Source organism: Protopterus annectens, chromosome 6.part0, assembly GCF_019279795.1.
Source record: "Protopterus annectens isolate FY-2018-M chromosome 6.part0, PAN1.0, whole genome shotgun sequence".
Classification (NCBI taxonomy): Eukaryota; Metazoa; Chordata; order Ceratodontiformes; family Protopteridae; genus Protopterus; species Protopterus annectens.
Window position 1 is genome coordinate 28,793,674 of NC_056737.1, and position 12,944 is coordinate 28,806,617.

The following is a 12,944-nucleotide window of genomic DNA, read 5'->3' on the forward strand; positions in this document are numbered from 1 at the left end:
TATTTCCTTTAACTCCTTATCACCCTTATTAATTAAACTTGACTGCTCAACCATTCATAATATAAATATTAAACACAGTGCTTGTTCCTTCTTATTGATGTACTCACTGCATGCACAGCCCTCCCAGATCTGCGATCATATGTATGCTTAGTCAACTAGTACGCTACTGTAGTATAACATCTAAAACTTAAATAATGGTATTCCACTTATTAAGGCATAAGTCCTATGAAAGTTTGCTGACTGAAGAATCCTCTTCCTGCCTATATTGTTACTCTACTAACGGTAGTTTTGATATTAAATAGCCTAGCACATTTACACTAACAGGCTTACTGAATGATTCTGTGGCTTCTCAAAAGCCGCGACAAGGGTCCAACCCACTACTCTCAGGCTCGCTTCTCTCCCATACCCCACCTCCAAATCCCACCCACCCCTACTACACCTAAACTTAAATGGACCTACCCTCCTCCCACTACTTGCCACTCCCAACAGAAAATCACCACTCCAACTACTAATCTACCACCCCTCCCACCTATCACAATTCACCATTCCCTCCTCCACACCCCTCTTTCCTTCTTCCTACACTAATTCATCATGTCTACAGTCTAATTAATGCACTTTATCTTTTCATTTCTGTACAATTCACCTTGTCTAACGTCTACACAATTAACACCCTACCTTTCCATCCCATCCTTCTACCTTACCTCAATAATCTCTCCATGCATTACTTAACTCTACCCTATCCAACTAGTAAACCATTTACTTCTCCATCTAGCTCACTATTATATCTCTCTCTTCACTCTACTTCACCTCATCCACTCACTACACTACCATCTTACCCTTTCTAAAACTACTCAACTACACACCTCCTCAACTCAAAAATCTCCCTACAATGTGTCCATCTTACACTTTCATACTTCCTTTCTCACTTTTCTCCACACTTTCTTTCCCTATTATACCTCACAGCTATGAACCCTATTTCCTTGCCCCCCAAACTCACAACCAAATCTCTTCTATCCAACCCTTCTGAAAGGTACTCAGACACATCTCCCAGCTTCTATCAAATGAAACCCATTTTCTTACTCAAAATAAAAATACTCCCACTAAAAATAACAGCCAATTCATTGTGCCCCACATTTACACCAACAACCTACAAGGTTACTTTACCAATGCCATCATAAAACCTCAGCTAACACATCTAATTACATTACCTCTATGTGGAGATGTCCACCCTAATCCTGGGCCCACTTCAATCACTATCCCTGCACAACCTAATACCAGCAATTCCCTTAAATCCTTGAATGTGGTCACTATAAACTTACAAAGCATTTGTAACAAAATTTCGGACTTTCACGCGTGGATGGTTCCCCATACAAATTCCACTCCACAATTTGCCAATGCCAAAATTCTTATTTCCTTCCTTAAAATGAATGACTAAAAACTATGCATCATAGTCCTCTATATACTCCCAGGTAACAACATACCCTTGCTGGAGGAAATCCTTGCCTGGATATCCAACAATATCAACAATGAAACCATTATCTTAGATGATGTAAATATCAACTGGCTAGACCTCTGCCTCAACATTCTGCCCTCAAACATCAATCTATTTAATTTTACCCAGTTTATCACTTCTCTGACCAGACCTAACAGGAACAACAACAGTGCAAAAATCAAGGAAAAACACGCCAACAGCAGCTAAAAGTCTACATTGAACACTACAAGTAACTAGAAAAACAACTAACAGTGTGACCACCATGGCTATAGGAATAAACTTTAATAAAAAAAGAATAAAAACAGATGAGCACTTTCATATTAAAATGTTTCTTCAGATCCAATTCAAAAACTACCATATTAAGCATTTAAAAGCATATTAGCCAATGAAATCATTGTAGGAGCCTGTGGCCCTTCAACGCAGGTCCAAGTGGGACACTCCCATTTAATCCTGGAATTTTATATGCTTGTAAAGTAGTGATCCAGTTCCTCTCAGCAATTTATGTGTTGTGGGTAATATCACAATCTCTTAAAGTTTCCTTCTCTATCTGAAGCACCATAAATATCAGAAGTGCCATAAAATTAAATTTATGATCATTAGATAATATGTCTGGCAAGTGCATTCTTACCACCAAGTTGGATGTCACTCACATGTTTAAAAATTAATTCCTTAAATAATCTTTTATGAAAACTCCAGCAAAGTTAGAACTTCCACTGAGTGACCTCCCAAACCTCTTGTATCAGAGGCACATGGGATATATGCAAATGATCCTTATGAACATCAGGTGTTTCAGCTAATTGGCAATTCTGAATGCCCATGACTTGTTTCATCGTTTTAATGGACACTTTCACACCTGATGTTCATAAGGATCATTTTTTTATATCCCATGTGCCTCTGGTACAAGAGGTTTGGCACGTCACTCAGTGGAAGTTCTAGCTTTGCTGGAGTTTTCATTTTGTTTTTACTGACTGTTTTTTCAGTGACCTTCTCACTCATTGTTTTAAATAACCTTTTGGGTTTTTCCAACATAAAAACTATAACAATTACAAAGACATGCATCTGGAGCATTTCTCCCTGAGCCTCCACTGAAAATTGGCTAATTACAAGTTGGACTTTCATGGTAAACAAATATTAAATAAATAAGTAAATAAATAAATACGTATCACAGGTTGCTGTGTACACTATATTCTTGGTTCTACAATCTGCATATAGATGTGGTATACGTATCTTGCTGCACACAGGATGTACAAATGTGTTTTTGTTAGAAATATATTTGCATGCTTTACATGAGCAGCATGGAAATGTGCCAGTTCTCTCCAATTTTATACCAGTGTGTAATCTCGGACCATAACAAAGCCATTTCTTTAAATTAGGACTGTTTCTGAAGCAAAAAGAGGGGTGTTCACCACCTATCTTCCTGATTTCTTCATCTATAGTCAAAATCAACCAGTTTTTCTGACAATGTCACAGACATAACTCACATCACTGGTATAAGTAGTGTCGATTTAGTTCAACAATTCCCCAGGATTACCTGTTGTAACCGTATTCTTATTAGAAAAATAAGGCTTCCCTTTACTTGTCCTGAGATTATTATTCTCTCTGGATACAACTTTGATCTCATCTTCCTTATAGCCTCTCTCTCTCGAAATTCCTGATACTGCCTATCATGATCTAGCCAATGCATTTGACAAAATCCCCCACTCGGGTATTATAAAGAAACTCTCCCGATTGGGAATTAACCCCTACATTACCAGACAGGTAGCCAACTGGCTCACCGACAGGACACATACTGTCAAAGCGATTTCACCTCTAGCTAAAGACCAGTCACCAGTGGCATACCACAGGGTTCTGTGCTGGGCCCCTTACTGTTCTGAATTTATTTCTCAGAAGTCTAGGCAAACTTGGATGGCCTCTAGCTGACCAAGTTCATTGACAATTGCAAAGTGGGTGCAATCACGGAGTCCCCCAATGATGTTAATACAGGGTTATTGCAGACAAATGATTGGTGCCAAAGCCATGGATTAAAGCTAAATGCAAAAAAATACATTACTATTCCTGTTGGGAAAGCTGACATCATTGCTAATTACATTATAGACAACACCCACCGAAGTGTAGACCCAGTGGTATGTGATCTGTGTACTCAAGTTTATAGCAACCTGAACTTTGACCACCAAGTATCCACAATAGTAAAGAAATCCATTTACGTGTCACATCTTACAAGTAAAGGAATCGCATCTAGAGTTAAGGATGTTGTAATTCCATTACACTCGGCCTTCATCAGATCAGTAACTGAGTACAATGCTCCCTTTTGCATGTACCTCACCAGACACCTGCAACAAATGGAGAGACCACAGAGGTTTCTCACCAAGAAATTACAGGGTACACAAAACGAGTCTTATGCGGAAAGATTGAAAGCCCTTTCACTGTATTCTGTCTCCTACAGGTCGCTAAGGGTTGACCTGTGCCTAGCTTACAGGGCAGTCTCTGACCGGCCCTGAAGGAAATGCTACACATTCGTAAATCAAACTGCACGAGGGTCACTCACTCCAGGGATCTTAACCTAGTCTCTGATATGAACAGGTTATGCTAGAGAGATAGATACATCTCCCAGAGACTGCCACGTCTCTGGAGCAAGCTTCCAGTTCACATGAAACAAAGCCCCTCCCTGACCCTCTTCAATGCATCCTAGATCAATGGAAGGGTGACCATAAATTCACTCCTGGGGTGGTGCCCATGTCCCTCCTGGACAGAGGAAGTCAGTATCAACTACCACAGACCCTCACCTCTGCAAACTTCACTCACCTAATCATTGACAACTGGGGCAACTTGGGATACATATGGCTAGGCCTGTAAAGGCTATAAGGCTGTTAGCCTAGTAACCTCCTATAAAGTACCATGGGATCTTTTACATTTACCTGAGCTACCACCAACTCAGGCAGGTGGGGTCTTGGTTTAACATCTCACTGGAAGGACTGCACACTCAGGAAAGCAGCACCTCCAATATGCTGTACTGCAGTGTCAGTATTGGAAAATTAATCCAATGCTCTAATTTGGGAATAGAACCCACAACCATCTGCTCCAAAGGTGAGTGTGCTGCATGCTGAGCTACTGAGATTGCAACTGCAAATACTTAGGCAATAAGCCCTAAAATACACTTGACCTTGAATGATGAATAATGTCATTATGTAAGAATACATAAAAGAAACTTCTGATCTAACTGTGTAGTCTGAAGTAGTACTTCATACTATAAACTGCTTTTTCTTGTACATGATTTACCACTACTGCTTTATTGATTTACTAATTTTTTTTCTGGTAGTCCAGTATTTACCATCTCACCCCATTTTATTTATTTTGTCTTCAACAGATGAACCACTGAACTAAGCACCCAGTTTTTATAAGCTTTTCCAGTTAAAAGATTACCCGATCATTCCCCATTTTAGAACGTGGCCAAGGAACATCCAGCAGTGCTCTCAAAGCATGTAAGCACGTAATTATGCTTTCCATTGGTTCATCTGAACGTGGCAAGCACAGGAACTCTATGCTGATCCCTATTGAGAAAAACAGAAATGATAAGGTGATATTATAAAGTACTTTTTATTTAGCATACTTCAAAAAAGAACATTTAATTGACATTCAAAACTTGCAAACAAATACAGAAAATTTACTTGAATCAATTTGCACATTCTGCTTTACTCCAATTAATGCATGCTATTTTTTTCCTCAATAATGCTATAATCTGGTGACAGACTGTCTAGAATATTTAAATGCAATACTGCTGGTCAACTCAGAAAGGATGCATGCAGTATAAAGATGTCCAGGAAAGGGCAACTAAGGGTGGAGAAGTTTAAAAGATGGCAACTAAAATAATTTAGGGAGATGCATGTCAGGGTCTGGATCCCCTACACAACGCCGACATTCCAGAATGCCGACAACCATATGGCCGACACCATATGATCGACATTCAGAATGCCGACATTGCGAGAGGTCCATAGAAAAGGAAAATAAAATTTCCTTTCAACTGTTAGCAGGGGGGCTACGTCCCCAAGCACCCCCCACCCCATGTAACTTTAATATACCAACTCCGAAATCGCACTACAGAGCAGGAATGGAAATCTTTCCATTCCGCACTATACTGAGATGCCAGTTCTGCATTGTCGGCATTCTGAATGTCGAACTTATGGTGTTGGCAATATGGTTGTCAGCATTCTGGAATGTCAGCAAACTGAAGGGGACCCCAGGGTCTACGAGGGCAAAGTACTGGATTTCAGTGCGGGTCTATATTAGACCATCGAAGTTTCAAAACTTTGAATGTTCTAATGTCGAAACCTATTCAGCGAAAGCTGAAAATATCGAAGCAACAGAAAACCAAATTTTTTCCTAGGGAAAGAATTCAGTTATCCGTTTCTGTTGCTTCGGTATTTTCAGCGCTGTGGTGGAAAGTTAGGGTTGGGTTCAGGTAAGTGTGCAATTGAGTGCGGGTTAGGTTAGTTAGGGTTAGGGTGCGGGTTAGGTATGTGTGCGACTGTGTGGACGTGAGGGTTAGGGTGGGTTAGGTGAATTAGGGTTAGGGTGCGGGTCAGGTAAGTGTGCAATTGTGTGGACGTGAGGGTTAGGGTTAGGCTGCTGGTGAGGTGAATGTGCGATAGTGATAGATCTTAGGGTTAGGGTTTGGGTTGGGTTACGGTTAAGTGGATAGTTAGTGGTGTGTGTACAGTTTAGTGTAAGATTTTAGGTGTATGTGTGTGGATTGCTGTTTGTTTGGTGTGCTTGTGTTGTGTGTATGTGTTTTAGAACAGCAATTTTTTTTCCCTAGGAAAAAATCTGCTGTTCTGTATGTTGATATCAGGACATCCGAAGTTTTGAAACTTCGATGTTCTAATATAGACCCTTTCAGTGCATGTACATTAAAAAATGAGAAAAATGAGAGAGGATGAGAAAGAGAAACAGAAAATTAAGTAACTCAAGGAAAGAAACATTATGCAAGCATGCAGTGTAGGTCCAAAAAAGGAAAAAAAAAATAACTGGCTCAGTACTCAGCCATGCAGAGAAGACACGTGATGCTATATATCTGTAACTGTTTTTTAAGAAGTTATACTTGGATGACTTCCTGGTACAGAGGGATAAACTCCCTTTCTGGAGATTACAGAAGCTGATGCTACAGAACCCATGAGGAAATAAGCAGTAATTGCAGGCTCATCACTTTCTGGGGTAGTCATAGGTTATTTATTTATTTACTACTTGTTCACCAGATAAGTGGACTGGTCTAATGACCTTTTTCAGTCATGGTCCCAGCTGAAAGAGGAGAAAATACATCACTGTCTTTTTTCTTTTTTTAAACAAGTAACATATTTACTGAATTATCACTTAAGACATAGGTAATCATACAGTTATATACATGAAAACAAACCACACTGACATATTTTCAGTTGCAAATATATACATAATCTATAATCTATCCAGTCTTTTTCCATCAAGCATTATATAGCTCATTTAATTCCTGCCTTCCCTTAAACCTCATTCCTCCTTAAAAATATTATTCTACATGTATTGCTCTCACATTTCCCATTTTTTCTACGAAATTTGCTTCTACCATTTACTAAAGATCCCACTTCTAGTTCTTTTTTCTGTTAATATACTAATCCAACCTCTCTTCCTAATCCAGTCTAACCTCCTCTGACTGATTCCTATAGTTATCATGCAATATTTTATATGCCCTTCTAATTATTCATTTTAACAACATTTTCTGTTCTAGATTCTACTAAAAAACTCTACCAGTCCTGGTCTTTCATTTAGGATCTCCCTGTTTCTCTCTCTTTGTCTATACTCTGATATCAATCATTGATAGGGAAGGCAAACTCTAGTCTGCAGTCCAAATGAATTATTGGCCTCTTTCCATTTTATTGCCTCTCTCTCTTTAAATATTTGCTCAGAATACCTTGGTTTCTTTGCCAGTTTTCTCTTGCCTATTCTCTGTGACCCTAATTGCACCATCCCTACTGGCAGAATCCCATTCCTCCATTCCCCTGTTGGCTTACTTCTTAGAATACTTTCTGCTACTTTATGAACATAATATTTTGTATAGCTATTGTTACTCTTCTTAAGGATCTGCAACCAAAAATCACAGCCTCTCCTTGTTTCTTGAGCTTCCCCAGTTTCATCATCCCTTTACATCACTGTCCTTCAAATCAAAGATATTATACAGAAAAATGAACACAAACCAAAATTTAGAACATAGTAAGATTGAATGTGGATAGAGTAACATTAAAACATCCAGTCACAGTAGTGCAGGGACAAAAAAAAAAAAAAATATATATATGCACATACACACTCTTGTACATATATATGTACAAAATCTGCTTTCTAAGATGTGCATAAAATACAGTGTGATCATTCATATAATTAAACTCCTATATACATGAAATATTTGTGTATAACATGCCACATTAAGTGGCTGAGAAAAGTGTATTAAATGCATTCTGTTATTCATGATATGATAAATTGCCTAACCATTGTCAAGGTGACAGATGCAGGATTGCACTTTAAGTGCATCTTTGAAGACTTTATTGGTTTCTGGAATTTTTATGTCTGTAGGTAGATGATTCCAGGTAGCAGGTCCCAGTCTAGAGAAGGCTCTATCACCAACAGCAGATTTAAATGGAGGGTATACTAAAGACAAAATGCTGTCTTTTGTACTTCTGAGTGCTTAAGGGTTATCTTGTAAAGGTAGTTTCACTCTTTGGGGGGGGGGGTGCGGGGCAGTGGTTATGTTTTAGCCCCTTGTAAATTACAGTACTTAGAAGAAAAGTGGCCCTCTGAGGCACTGAAAGTCATCTGTATATATTTTTTTTAGCAAACTGCAATAGTGTACCTGAGGGTCTGCTAACAGAATTACCTTGCCAATTTTATTCTCAGCAATCTGTATTCTGAGCATTGCGGGCTGAATGCATAACAAGAAAAGGAAGGCCATATTCAAGTCTGAGTATTAAAATATTTTTATCAATAGTCCTGTAAGCAGAGGGTGAAAGGAGGTAAATGATCGTGTAACATAGTTTTAGTTGAACAAGTGCTTTATTAGTTACAAAATCTATGTTTATGGTAAAGGAAAAGGTGGGGTAAAGTATTAGGCCTAGGTACCTCTGTACCTCTGTCCAGTGGCTTTGGGTATTCTGTACCCATTAAGGTCGGTTAAGAGGAGATGAGGTAGAGTGGGCAATTTCTTGGCTGAGACAAAGATTATGACATTAGTTTTCTTAGGGTTAATGAGTAGTTTATTGGAAGTGGACAAGGTGCATAACTGACTAAAATTGTCCCACAACTTGGTTTGCAAGTTACAGTGGCTAGTACTAGATTGGAGGAGCAGGATATTATCTGTATACATTAATAATTTAAGATCTGGTAATTCTAGGGGCAGATTATTAACAAAGAGAGAGAGGAGAGAAAGCGTCCTTGCACATACCCTTGCAGTACACCTGTATTAAGTTTACCAGCAGTGCAGGATGAGACATCACTATGGATTTGGAAGGTTACTTCTGCTATGAACTGCTACAAACCTAAGTGCCTGTGAAACAGCCCCAGCAACAAAGATGCCTGTGGGATGTGAGTAAGTGCCCTTGCTTATAATCACCTTAATGTTTCTGAAATCAACTACAAGTGGGGAACAGAATGGGTGAAACATAACAAAAAAATCCCTCTCATTTGCAGCAAGATTGAAAGGGGAGTCAGCTGCCCACAGGGGAACAGATAGTAATTATGGGAAATTGATGCCCCTGAACAAAACATAAGCAAGGGGATGGATATGACTTATGCAAGTATTCTTGGTTTGTATCAGGTAGTGTCTTGACATTTTATTTTTCCAGATGTCCTCTAAGTACCGAATCTTTTCCTTGATCTGCAGCTCCAGTACTTGTGCATGCAAACCAATGCCCAGTGTGCTCATGTCAGACATATGGGGAGTGTGCAATCCCAAGAGCCCCAGTTCTTGGGGAACAGACCATGAAGCAAATGAGAAATACAAAAAGGTTTAACATAAGAAAGATGGAGTAAGGATAAACATGTATCACTGCAGAGACAATCTGACATGAGAAGCACTGGCACCTGTTATATCTTACTTTGACAGACTCTCTGTACTGAATCAATATTTTAGTTAGAATCCTAAGCAGCATCTACAAGGACCTAATGACATGGACCAGAAGTCAGATGCAAGCATGGGAGGGCTCCTGCAGCAATGATCTTCCAAAGGACACTCTACTAATGAAGTGGAGATCAAAATTACTGTGTGACAAAAGTATATAATGAAAACCAGCCACCCCTGTAGTGGACACCCCCTTGATTTCATTGGCTAACAAAAGATTAGCAGACTGGTGGCAGAAAAGTAAACAGTTACCAACTCACTCAGAGTCTGAGTGGTATAGTCATATTCCTTCTTAACCATGGGGACAGAAGATGAAGACCTTCCAGAACTCATATAATCCATGGTGAAAATACCACTGATTGTGGTATGGAAAATGCATAACTTCTGGACTGTGCCACAGCAAGAAATGAGGAAATTGTCTAGACTGACTGAGGAAAGATGAAATACCACACCTGATAGGAAATAAGGTCAACTGTGAAAGACCTCTGGTATCAAGAACATCCAAAAGGAATAAAGTACAGTTTTGTACCTACCATAAATGTAGATGTTCGAGTGTTTACCCTGCTGCAGTCATCACACTTGGGTTATCCTGTCATCAGGCGGTCCCGCAGTCGGCCGGATTTCCAAAGTCTTGGTCCGACGTCAGTTGCTGTCGCCTCATCCCTGACGTCATTGTGCCAGGGGTACATATACTGCAACCAACGCCATTTTCTTCAGTTTTTCTTGCCCCAGATGTCAGGTGCCCCCAAAAGGGTGATCCAAATCAGTACCAAAAAGTGAGAACACTGTACAGACACAAAAACCCTTCAGCTATAAGCAAATGCATCAGTAAGGCATGGCATAGGTTTAGCCAGTAGATCAGAGGGGTTGGAGGGAGGGTAACCTGGACTGCAGCAGGGTGAACACTCGAACATCTACATTTATGGTAGGTACAAAACTGTACTATGTTCATCGTGTTACACTGCTGCAGTCATCACACTTGGGTTGAGTCCCAAAGCTAAGGTAGGGTGGAGGCATTATAGAGGGTTAGAGGAGGCAATGAGTCCCTGCAGAACTGCAGTGGCGAAGCCTGCCCTAGACTTAGAATAAAGAGGTAAGTGATAGTGTTTGGTGAAGGTGTGTACAGAACTCCACGTTGCAGCTTCTAAAATTTCCTTGGAAGGAACCCCCCTGAGAAAGGCTGTAGAGGTAGCTGTTGCCCTGGTAGAGTGGGATCTAATGGTAGGAGGAACTGGTTTCCCATGATGGGTATAGCAGAATCGTATGCAATGGCCTATCCATTTAGAAATGGTTTGCTTGGAAATGGCCCTCCCTTGAGAAACTGTAGCATAGGAAACAAAGAGCTGGTCAGTTTTTCTGAAAGATTTAGTTTTATCCAAGTAATATCGAAGCTGCCTGTGAATGTCCAAGGAATGTAGGAGTCTCTCACCTTTGTTCTGTGGATTGGGGAAGAAAGTGGGTACAAGGATGGTTTGATTTAAAGCTACGCTGGAAACCACCTTAGGCATGAAGGAAGGATTAGTTCGTAGAGAAACTCTGTCCTGATGAAAAATGAGGAAAGGTTCCACTGCCATAAGTGCCTGTAATTCTGAAACTCTCCTAGCAGAAGTTATTGCCAGGAGCAGGGCAGTCTTCCAAGATAGGAACTGAAGGTCTGCAGAAAAAGCTGGTTCAAAGGGAGGCAATGTTAGTTTTTCCAGAACAAAGTTGAGGTCCCATGTAGGTGTAGGAGCTCTTCTAGGTGGTCTAATGTTTTTTGCCCCTCTGAGGAACTGCCTTAGGAGTGGATTTGAAAATAAAGGTGGATTTGTGTCGTAGTGAGCTGAAATAGCTGAAGCATGGATTTTAATTGAGGAGAAGGAAAGTCCTTTATGCAACATCTCAGCTAAATACTGCAGAATGTGAGGCATATTCGGCTGAGTTGTATCTAGGCCTTTAGCTTGGTTCCAAGCAGAAAACCTTTCCATTTGTCCGTGTAAGCCTTCCTGGTGCTTGGCCTCTTGGCTTCTAGAATAACATCCAGTACTGCTTGTGAAAGAGGGGCTGGTTGGCTGCTTAATTGATTTGACATGCAGCCAGGTTTAAGGTTTTGATCTGGCTGTGTAGAATCTGCTTGTCTTGCTGTGTGAGCAAATGAGGTATTTGAGGCAATATCCATGGTGGACTGTGAGCCATATTCTTCAATAGTGGGTACCAGTGCTGGCGTGGCCAGTCTGGGGCTATGAGAATCATTCGAGGTTTCTCCTTTTTGGCCTTCAAAAGAACCTTTGTGAGAAGAGGTAATGGTGGAAAGGCATATGCTGTCAGGTTTTTCCAACTGAAGGAGAGAGCATCCACTTTCCAAGCTTGTTGGTGGAGTGTCCTTGTACAAAATTTTGTCAGCTGGTAGTTTTGAGGACTGGCAAACAGGTCTATATTTGGTAGGCCCCATCTTTGAGTTATAATTGCAAATATTTGTGGGTCTAGCTTCCACTCGTGGGGATCTTTGATGTTTCTGCTTAGGTCGTCTGCCAATGTGTTTTTCTGTCCTGGCGGGAAGTGAGCTTGTAACTGGACTTGGTAGGTCAGAGCTGTGTTCCATAAGATTATTGCTTGCCTACAAAGAGGGTAGGAATGTGTGCCCCCTTGTTTGTTTATGTACCACATTACTGTGGTGTTGTCCGTCTTTATTGCCAGTTGTCCAGGTTGTAGTAGATCCTTGAAGGCTGTCAGAGCTTTCTGTACAGCTAGCATCTCTTTTTGGTTTATGTGCAGTTTTCTTTGTTCTGTAGTCCATAGGCCTTGAATGCATTGCCCTGCCATGTGAGCCCCTCAGACATAGTCTGAAGCATCTGTTGTGATAGTTTGCCTGGGTGGGGGCAAGGTGAAAGGCTGACCCTTGTTGAGGTGACATGCCTGTGCCCACCATAGAAATTCTTGCTGAAGGCAGGGAATGAGAGATATCACTGTGTCCAAGCTGTGGCTGTGTTGAGACCATACGCTTTTTAGGTACCATTGTAATTTCCTCATATGCAATTTTGCAAATGGTATTATCAGAATGCAAGATGCCATGAAGCCCAAAGCCTGCAGAATTTTTCTTGCAGTTAATTGGGTCTTTGTTGCCATTGTCTTGAAATATTGAGTCAGTTGTAATTGCTTGTCTGGTGTAAGATAAGCCTTCTGGGCTGTTGTGTCCAAGCTGGCACCCAGGAATGTCATTTTTTGTGAGGGTACTAGTTTTGACTTCTTTTCGTTTACTGTGTACCCCAGACAATTTAGTAGATGCTTCACAAAAGTCAGATGTTGTATGAGAATGTCTTTTCTTTCTGCTTGGATGAGGCA

General features: G+C 40.5%; 1 protein-coding gene across 2 annotated transcripts in view; it reads right to left on the reverse strand.

The window, feature by feature from the left end:
* Positions 1-12,944, reverse strand: part of HEATR5A (HEAT repeat containing 5A) — a 2,570,019-nt gene that overhangs the window by 359,865 nt on the left and 2,197,210 nt on the right. For both annotated transcript variants that reach the window (XM_044073826.1, XM_044073825.1), the window contains one exon: positions 4,913-5,040. In XM_044073826.1, coding sequence (XP_043929761.1) covers positions 4,913-5,040 — 128 coding nt within the window. The remainder of the gene's footprint in view (positions 1-4,912; positions 5,041-12,944) is intronic.